The sequence below is a fragment of the Cydia amplana genome, chromosome 4 (assembly GCF_948474715.1).
Source record: "Cydia amplana chromosome 4, ilCydAmpl1.1, whole genome shotgun sequence".
Taxonomy (NCBI): Eukaryota; Metazoa; Arthropoda; class Insecta; order Lepidoptera; family Tortricidae; genus Cydia; species Cydia amplana.
The window spans coordinates 10,924,853-10,935,204 of NC_086072.1; the positions used below are offsets into that span (position 1 = coordinate 10,924,853).

At 37.2% G+C, this 10,352-nt stretch overlaps 1 protein-coding gene across 3 annotated transcripts in view; it reads left to right on the forward strand.

The window, feature by feature from the left end:
• LOC134663255 (sphingomyelin phosphodiesterase) overlaps positions 1-8,309 on the forward strand; it is a 29,259-nt gene extending 20,950 nt beyond the window's left edge. Inside the window, exons 5-13 of one of the 3 annotated variants that reach the window (XM_063519665.1) lie at positions 679-839; positions 1,099-1,271; positions 1,789-1,983; positions 2,774-3,027; positions 3,215-3,324; positions 3,782-3,966; positions 4,491-4,682; positions 5,271-5,358; positions 7,810-8,309. In XM_063519665.1, the coding sequence (XP_063375735.1) occupies positions 679-839; positions 1,099-1,271; positions 1,789-1,983; positions 2,774-3,027; positions 3,215-3,324; positions 3,782-3,966; positions 4,491-4,682; positions 5,271-5,319 (1,319 nt within the window). In that variant the 3' untranslated portion in view covers positions 5,320-5,358; positions 7,810-8,309. Of the gene's footprint in view, positions 1-678; positions 840-1,098; positions 1,272-1,788; positions 1,984-2,773; positions 3,028-3,214; positions 3,325-3,781; positions 3,967-4,490; positions 4,683-5,270; positions 5,359-6,340; positions 6,391-7,809 lie in introns of all 3 variants that reach the window. The other 2 variants (XM_063519666.1, XM_063519664.1) reach the window with 2 other exon arrangements.
• Positions 8,310-10,352: the final 2,043 nt, after the last annotated feature.

Consider the following 10,352-nt stretch of genomic DNA (forward strand, 5'->3'; position numbering starts at 1 on the left):
TAAGATTGAATGCGGGTTACGAATCATACTGTGATTTTATAATAGGCACGTTTTTTTATAACTTACGCACAACGGTACAAATTGTTACGCAAACACGTAATTATGTCCTACCTAAAAATTCCATTATAAGTCGTTGACCTAAGAGCAAGCGTTCTTGCAGAATCCATTGAATATTTAGTAGCCTATGTAGTGGGCGAATGACAGAACTATAGAATTAGAATAAAACGCTAAAGGCGTCGGTAGGACGACTTACGCATAAAAATTCAATCGAATTAGGACTGAAACCGTATATGGTTTAAGAAAGGAGAACGCGAACACGCGTGTAATATTTAAGGTCTTCGTAATTATCGTTTTGTATAAGTACTCCTTTTCCAGACATAATACGATTTATTAGCAATCCGATTTAAGGTTCGAATTAGATTTAAATGTGACTTGGGTTCAGATTAATCATCAAACATGGTTTATTTGGATTTTTTGGGAAAACCTCGTAGATTGGTTGATTGGCCTGGAAAAGGGTTAAAACTCATTAGAGAGACAAGAATATGCTTTCCACGAGACTTCAGCTTCAGATTAAAAAAATAAACCTTACGCGAGTACTTTCAGCCCGGGATGATGTTTTTTTCCCAATGTTAGTCGCCTTTGACTAATGGTTACTCAGACTGTATCATATTTGCGCAGGTGCAAACGCAGAATGCAACGAGCCGCTGTGCTGCCGCGCGTCCAACGGGCCTGCGGTGACGCCCGGCGGCGGCGCCGGCCGCTGGGGCGACTACCGCAAGTGCGACACGCCCAAGAGGACCATCGACCATATGTTAAAGCACATCGCTGATACGCATACGGTAGTTATTTTTATCTAAATGCCCGGGTATCTGAGATAATTGAACTCGTCAATTGATGCCTCTTTTTTCCACTATTCATTAAATTTTAATAATTGACAACTAGTCTCCGGGCAGCTTGCTATAAAGGGTTCCTTGCTCTCATCAACTAGCTTTAGCCTTATTATCCTAAACTTCACAAAGTGTTCATGGCTTCTAAAGTGATAAGATCACCCTTTATCGATCTCAACCATCTCAACGATTTGCTTCTGGCGTTTTCCAGGATATCGACTATATTTTATGGACTGGTGACTTGCCTCCGCACGACGTTTGGAACCAGACAAAGGAAGAAAACCTCAAAGTTCTGCAGGAGACTGTAGCCCAGATGTCTGATATGTTTCCGGGGGTTCCCATCTTCCCCGCTCTCGGTAACCACGAGTCCTCTCCAGTTAATAGGTACGGATAAAATGAATAAAATTATGGGTACAGGTTCATCATTCGTTGCGTTGTGTTGTTGTAATGTTCGAGGTCGTATCAATCAGTACGATCAACACGAGCACTCGTATGTGATTGATTAAGGTTGATATTTTTAAATTGGCTTTTGTATAAAAATAGGTTGAACGTACTGTTACAGTTTCGATCGCTGTTCTACATATTGCCATTCAAAATGTTTGAATTCATAGGTCAAGTAGAACAAAATGAGATAAATTTAAGCTATTACTAATTTACCCTATGGTCATTTTAAAAAGATATGCAATATACCTACCTAACGGGAATAGTAACATAATCCATTAAAAGCTCTAGGGGCAATGTTTATGTTGAATCCTTTTATTTACATCATGCGACCTACTCGTACACGCTGCGATTATCAGTAAGGTCGCCATGGCTGTATGTAGGTAACCAAAGACTAAAATAAGTGTAGTAGGTAACCGTGCCGTGTTCTGTTTTCAAATCATATTCCTATTGTTTCCAGTTTCCCACCGCCATACATATCGTCACCGGAGTCCAACATAGCCTGGTTGTACGACGAATTGGACGCCCAGTGGCGACGGTGGCTACCCGCCGGAGTGTCCCATACGGTGCGCCGCGGGGCCTTCTACTCTGTCCTCGTACGCCCCGGCTTCCGCATCATATCGCTCAACATGAACTATTGCAACAACAAAAACTGGTCCGTATTCTTCATAATAAGAATACGTTATCTACATGTCCGTGATATATGTATGAATTATGCCAAGTATTGACTTAGCGATATCTTGTGCTTAAATAACCTTTAGACTCGAAACGTACGTTTAGTAAACAGCAGATGTAGTGATCAATCGGGTCTCACTCTCTTGACAATAAAGGTGTGCTCAGATCTTTATGAACACCACATAGCAACTTCTGCTGCTGATTGTGCAACCCCGGGTATTCCCATGCAACGATGACATGATCGTTAATGGATGCTCATTGGTGTTAAATTAGAGACGTCAATTAACTCCGCCGCTTGCAACAGTTGCAAAACTTCCTCTTCCCTCGGAATCCACGCCTAATTAATTGTCTTATATTATACGTAATCACAGAATACAGGTAACACAATGAACTACACTCCCACAGATTGTACAATAATAATTTTTTCTACTCGTCGACTGCAATGCTTGAATTAAGACTTCGTATACCAAAGTGAAATCGCATACTTTTTTCACTATGGGACCCCAACTCAACTATAATATTCATTTCGATACAGTTTATTCAACTATAATATTCATTTTGATACAGTTTAGTCAACTATAATATTCATTTCGATACAGTTTAGTCAACTATAATGAAATTGACCAATCAAAAGCTGTCTAAAAATTTAATTTAGTGCGGATTCCATTACATAGTTAGTTACATACAGCCCATACAGGTCGACCTAATAAAAGCTTGTTAATGAATCTTGCCTTAATTTTGAAAAATAATCAGCTGTAAATTGTTTTCAGGTGGCTGTTACTCAACAGCACCGACCCGGCGACCGAGCTCCAGTGGCTCATCTACGAGCTGCAGTCAGCAGAGTTCAGCGGGGAGAAAGTCCACATAATCGGCCACATACCGCCCGGCCACTCTGACTGTTTAAAAGTGTGGAGCAGAAACTACTACGCCATCATCAACCGTTATGAGTCCACGATTACTGCACAATTTTTCGGACACACGCATTTTGACGAATTCGAGGTGTTTTACGATCCAAACGACCTAGGTAAATACTTAAAATATGCTAGAAATTGTAGTCTACCGTACGTTTATCTTCTCATGTTAATTGTGGATTACTGTAAGACGTTATATCCAGTCCATTATGTTTTAATAGTGAAAATAGCTGCTTTTTTTATCCGCTTAGACATAGAGGAAAACATGACTTAACATTTACCTACTCTATTTGTTTACAGGCAGAGCAACTAGTATAGCCTATGTGGGACCGTCTGTATCGCCTTACTATGATTTAAATCTTGGCTATCGAATATATTATGTCGACGGAGATCACGAAGCAACAACTCGGGTACGTTTAGATGTAAACTGTCTAAACTACTAGTGGCTATGTGAGATGTAGACCTACGTAATTATCACGGCGAACTCACAGCGGTCTTAGGTGCCACAGACCTTACTGGTACTTAAGTCCTTTATGCCAATTTCGTGCCAAAAAAACGAAAATACAGAAAAAATAAGGAATCGGTTGAGAAATGTGACCTGCAAAGGAGAACATCACCTCATACGAAAACTTTTTTGCCCTAGCTGAAACGGAGACCCTTGCTAACGTTCGGTCAACGGTCAACGTGCAATAACGGTCGGTTACATAGCAAGAATCGCGAAAATGCATGGCATTAAGAAAAACGTATAGTTTGTAGAGTGAAGTTTGTTGATCCGTGATTCTAGCCGTCATAAGACGGTGTGGTTAGTGATTTCAACGAATCATTGGCGTTCATAAATCAATTTCTAAGTTTTATTGTATTTTTCAGTTAGTGGTGGATCACGAGACTTGGATAATGAACTTGAAGGAGGCCAATTTGTTTGGATACCCGATATGGTACAAGCTGTACTCTGCGAGGTCGGCGTACACAATGAATGCCCTGCGGCCGCAGGACTGGGACAAGTTAATTGACGATATGACAGCTAAGGAAGACGTTTTCAATTTATATTTCAAGTAATTTGAGTTCCGATCTATTTTCCTTATTTTAAACTAATTTAACGAAACCGGAGGACTTTGTTCTTATTTAGTGACACTTGATATCTCCTAATACTAATCGAACCTTGGTTGTGGGGACTGCCTATATGGTTGTTTATACCCATCAATCGGTGGAGATCCTCCAAAAGAGACACCTCCGAAACAATAACAATTTACCTTGTTCTCTTCTTCACTTGGGCACGATCTCTTATCTCCCTTGTAGCTGGCTTCCGTTTAGTTGATCTCAAAAATTCTCAGTTCCTTCTCTCTCTCAATAAAGCACCGCCATAATGTGTTCTACGGCGAGGTCTACGTCAATCACCCTTCAACTGTCAGTTGAAAACTGTGCTTGTTTTCCCCCGGTTCGTGTGTACTATGGTCGCTAGTGCCCATCTCTTACATATTTCGCGGTAGGTATGCAGTATGCTTGACCATTAGGTAGACCTTCTACGATTACCTACTCCTGATATTCATCGATAGTTAATCGCATAATAATCTTCCAGACATTACTGGAAGAACAGTCCCCGCCGAGGCACTTGCGACGGCGAATGCCGCAAGCGGTTGGTGTGCGATGCGCGCTCGGGCCGCTCGCACGACCGCCGCGCGCTGTGCGGGCACATCGAGGCGCGCATCGACGGCTCTGCGCCGGCGCCGCAAACGTGGCGCGCGTGGTTCTACAACGGACTCTCAGTCTCGTAAGTATAGCTCAACAGGCTTTGGCTAGTTTAGAAAAAGCAGAGCATACTGCAGTGTACATATTTCACTCAATATTTTTTTTAATATATACCTAACACCCGATAGGTAGTATCTGTTCGGAAAGAGAAGAGTCGTGAAATGTATGGGATCCAATACTTTCTATGACTCTTCTCTTTCCGCACAGACTCTATATATCAAAGTCGGGTCTGGATTTAAGCACAGACTACTTACTTTATGATTTAAGACAAGTTTATACTATAAACTTGATTGAATTATTATGAATTACGCGGTCTCACAATCTGCAGCATATAACTAATCGATTACCTATTCAACTGTAGATGGAATTCCAATTTAACAATGTAATAAAACGCACTTAGAGTTATGTAGCATGTTGAATGCAACACGTGAATTGATTTCAATATAGTCCAGCGACACTGTTTTGTACTATAAGAGTTCTGTCTGTATATAAAGAGTCATATACCTATATTCTATTTATGTAAATATTTACCTCCCCGTAACTATTATCTTCCCATCCTTAAAAAAATATTATGTAATTTATGTATTCATATATTATGTCCTATTTTCAGTTTCAAAGCTATAGAAAACTTAATCAAAGTAGTTTTGGATGCTTTATAAATTGTGCTTTTCGACTAAATAATGGAATGATATGTCAAGGTAACAAAATGTACTACGTATCTACACTTTCAGCTGCACTAGCGATAAAAAAACAAGCACTGCACCTAAGTCTAATGAGTCTAATTACTAAAAGTTGTAAAAAGTGGATCAGTGGCGATGGCGTATTCCAATATTCGCCGTTTCCATTTTCTCGTATCGTATATACATATATAGGGTCATTGCGCTAGTTTCCGTCCATGCTCTAGTTTTCGTCCACTTGACAGATTACCAAATCATACATTTGACTTTTAATTTTCTACTTGCGAAATATATTTTTTATATTGCAATTCGTACAAATTTGTGCAGCAATGTAGATTTATATAGACGAAAACTAACGCACCTACCCTATACGATCAAATACTATCTATGTACGAAACCCTTAATTGTGCGTGGTCAGACACGTACTAACTCGGTTTTTGTTCCTACAGCTTGTAATGGTGATGGTTCTCGGATTTCCGAATAAACAGTATCGGCCAATTAAATTTAAAGTAAAGATAAAAGCCAAATATTTGCGGCATGATTGACAAGGAACTTTTTTTAAAATATAAACTGATCGGCGATTGGCCCTAGTCACACTTGATGGAAAGTGAAGACAGACCCTAAAGCTCACCAAAGTCACCGATTCAGTAATAGCCTATTCACTCTTGCTAGCTTTAAAGAGACCTATAAGTACATTGAGTAAATAAAAAAAAACACTTGAGTGTTTTGGCCGGTACTGTATTAAGTACATAGTAGTAACTACCTAGAGTTACACCAATATAACTCTGCAGCGATTTTGATAGCACACAGACTGCACAAGTGTTATTATTATTATAACGTCAAACTTCTATGAATTTATGACGTTTAAATAACACTTGCACAGTCTGTGCTATAATAATCGCTGCAGAGTTATCTAGGTCAAACTCTAAACAGCTTTTGATACTTACCTATTAACTACTCTTCACTGTACATACCTTATTATTGTATATTTCTTTTTGTACAGACCTAGTGTACAGCAAGTTTAAGGTGGTGGATATAACAAACGCAAAGAAGGTGGGTACAATTTAACATTAAAATGTTTTCAACCTTTTGAACATATATCAAACCCAAGAACGTCATGCAGTACCAGGGATCGGAACCGGTTTTTTGCAAAAACTTCGAAATAACCATATTTTTCGAATTATTTTGTACTCGAAATGTAGGACTCAGTTGTGTGTTTAGATAACGACTTCGTATTATTAGATTGCCCAATTAGAAATGAAATAATTAGCAAAGAACGAAAAAATACCGTTTTCGTTCCCATACAAAAAATACCGGTATCCGATCCCTGTGCAGTACGCCAATCCCTGGCATATGCTAGCAAATATAAACCATACTGGAAACGTTAAGTTACTTTGACAACGTACGCCGTACGCCACAGCACTTATAAGCGTTCTTGGCGCCACGGGCTCGACTTCTCACGACGCCTTTAACCTTTTGGACGCCAATGACCGATATATCCGCATCGTAGGTTCAACGCCAAAGACCGATTAATCGGTCACAGACCACAGAGCAACATAGACCTACGTGCATATGCATAAAGTTCAATTTCAGTTTTGACACTTCGGTGACGTGGCGTCAGCGTGACAGCTTTTGTGTTTGACACAGCGTCGAAAATGTTAAGGGTTCATGGCGTTCAAAGGTTAAGGAATTTCTTGCGATACAAATATGCAGGATAATTTATCCTGGTTGCAAGAATCGAATCGCAGAATCAAGGGTAGGGTTGAATATTAAAGAATTTAAAAATTAATTTTGTAGCTCAGTTAATAAAGCCTGCGGTTCCTAAACTCCGGTTCGCTTCGTATCGTTTCACGGGAATTATACACCAATTATATTTTTATATACCTGTTGCTTTCCGGTGAAGGAAAACATCGTGATGAAAATCCAATGGGTGGTGTGGTGTGTCCTCAATACGCACTGGGCTTGTGTAGTTACTATAAAGCTGGAAACAAATTATCGGACGCGGCTGACGGACGCGGCTCACAGCCGCGACTTATCTAGATAATGAATATACACTGAACTGTGCAAACTATCGGAGGTAAGCCGTGGACGTAACCTTGAGCCTTCGGACATCCGACAGAAATCTGGCGCGCTGGATGTTCCTGACTGTGCACACTTTTATGTCGTGCGCGTCAGCCGCGTCCGTCAGCCGCGTCCGATAATTTGTTTCCAGCTTAAGACCTCTTGTACGAGCCTGTGTCCATCCAGCACGTAGCACTATGGAATAACCAATTAGAATTGTTTTTTGACAGTTATGAATTGAACTTTATGTATATGGAGCAAAAGGCTATCAGTTAAATGGGACGTTTTACCTTCATATATGTTAGGACTAAAATGATAACTGTCAAAAATCAATTCTTACGTTAATCCGGCTTTAGTCTAGTTCTAGCGAGTATCACAGTGATTTAATATTGTATTAACAAATCATTTCAGGATGTCAATGATAATGCAAATACCTCAAGTGGCATATTCAATACCAAAGTTCGTGATGGGTCTCGGCTGAGAAGTGCCGGATGAAAACTGCGGAGGTTTGATCAGCGCCGGAAGCTCGGTAGTTAAGTAAAGCTGCTGTAGTGACTTCAATTATTACAGGGAACTGATGAATATCGAACAATCTAATTGATCTGTGTATTTACGCAAGACAAGTAAATTAGTCCCACTGTTTCCGTTATTCGTTTTATACTACGTTACATTGAAGACTTATAGCTTCAACCATTCTAAAAATTCTTTTAAAAATAAGGTTCCTATTCCTACATTTACTTGGAATCTATTTTAAAACTTACTCTGATTCACACTACGGTGGTCTCAAACTGTACTAAATACTGAAACTTGTATAGAGTTAATGATAATTTGATGTTAATAATAAGTTAAGTAATTTTATATTGTACATACCTACAAATCTGTAAATTTTTAATTAAATGATTTTTTAAATATATATGTGCTTCATTAAGTGTTATCATTATTATAAGTACTATTCTTTAAAAATAACAAGCATATAAACCCATACCATCTCTGGTAGGTAGTTGATAAGTATTATTTGATAAGTATTAGGAAATTTCAGTTGAACATTTTAACGATATTTGTCACGGCATTTTTTTTTATTTGTTATATTTATTCGGAAGTAGGGTGACCTCGGCCAAAATAAAATAAATACAATATTTTATCAAGTTTTTATTTATCTTTAAAACTTCAATTCACAGAAATAGAGAGCTTTCGAAGCGTCCCGAATTATAATAATTATGTATTTACATTAAAATCAAATGAGTCTTTAAAATTATTTAAAATGTGTCAAAACACAATTGTGCCCATAATTATGTCTGCATAACAAAAATTGACAATTCTACACTATGACATTGAGTAATTCGATGTTTTGTGACAATAAAATTAAGAGCATTAAATACGTAACTTAGTAGCGATAACTAATTACTGAATGCTATCCTAAATAAAATACAATTATAATTAAAAATGAGGTATGTACCAGTCAATACCATTACGTAATATTAATTATGGAAAAAGGTTATGCAATATTACTTGAATTTAATAATAAAATCATAGTTAAAATGGAAAATAAAACTTTTAGTTACGCACTCACTAGATAAATCAAGTAACTCAAAAAATTGGTTGGTTTTAAAATTGGTAAATATTTTAAGTACCTAAAATGAAAGACCCGGGGCCGATTTTAGAATTTGGAGCGCTCGATTTCGTGTGGCTCCACTACTGGGCATTTAAATTCTAGTCAATACCACTAGATTCCCAATTTCTATTGCTCGTACTATTTCAAAAATATCTATTCGCCGTTTTCCACAGATTTTCGAGTGATAAATCGTGCGCTCGCAATTCAAAAATAGCCCCCCAGATTTTTTGATCTTTTCAAATTTAATGATGAAAGTAAGTACTTATCTAAATATTTAAATTTAAATCTGATAACTAACTTTAGGTAATTAAAAGCATGACCTCAGAACACAGTTATTACTAAAATCAAGTATTACCAGCACACAAGTTGACTTTGATGTAAGTATGTAATACTATTTATTTAAATATTACGAACAAATTAGAAACCACTATTTTAATAATGTTAAAGGACTAGATACTTATTTGATTGTAATTAGGATCTTGTGTGACAATCCTATTAATATTATTCAAATAATCAATGTGATAAAAGGCAATAAAACCTAATTAAAAATAATTAAAATGTAACCTATTACCTAAAAATGCCATTTTGTCCATGTAATTCAAGTGAAAGTAAAGTAGTGATGTAATATGAACAGTCTTGTTTTTATGAGTAAATACATCCTCCTTAGGTAAGTACATTCTTTTTTTTTTACGTTGTGTACCTGATACTCAAAAAGTTAATATAAATGGTGGTTAATATATAGATCACTGGTGAATTAACTATTACACGGATATCACCAAAATTATTTACTAAATAAGTAAAAGTTAGGTACCTACTCGAGCATTACACCACAAAGATATGGCACTATCACTATTAAACAGACTGGATGCTGATATTAGAACATACCTAAATAATTGAGGAACAACCATTAAAATTTTGCAGAATAACTTCTGAATGATGTGGTGTAGTTATTAATTAAATTTCCTCAAACATTAATGTTTGACAACAAATCCATTTATTCAAGTTCACGGATTCGGTATAAAAGTGAATTGTATGCTCAAAATGTTTGATTTTACTAAAAATAGTAAACAAATTCGAAATAATGTCAAGATCATAAAATAAAATCACTAAGTGCAATGTTCAATATTCAATAAAATCATCCACTGTTCCCAATTTTATGTTAATTTTAGTACCAAAGTTTGCCATCAGCACATAATTTATGGCATTATGAGTAAATGGAAATTGCCATTTACATGAAGGTACATAATTCGGCTTATCGTTAATAGACACACCATAGGCACTATCTCCTTTTAACTAAAGGCAACATTAAGAGTCAAAATACTATTTCTAAATTAAAACCAAC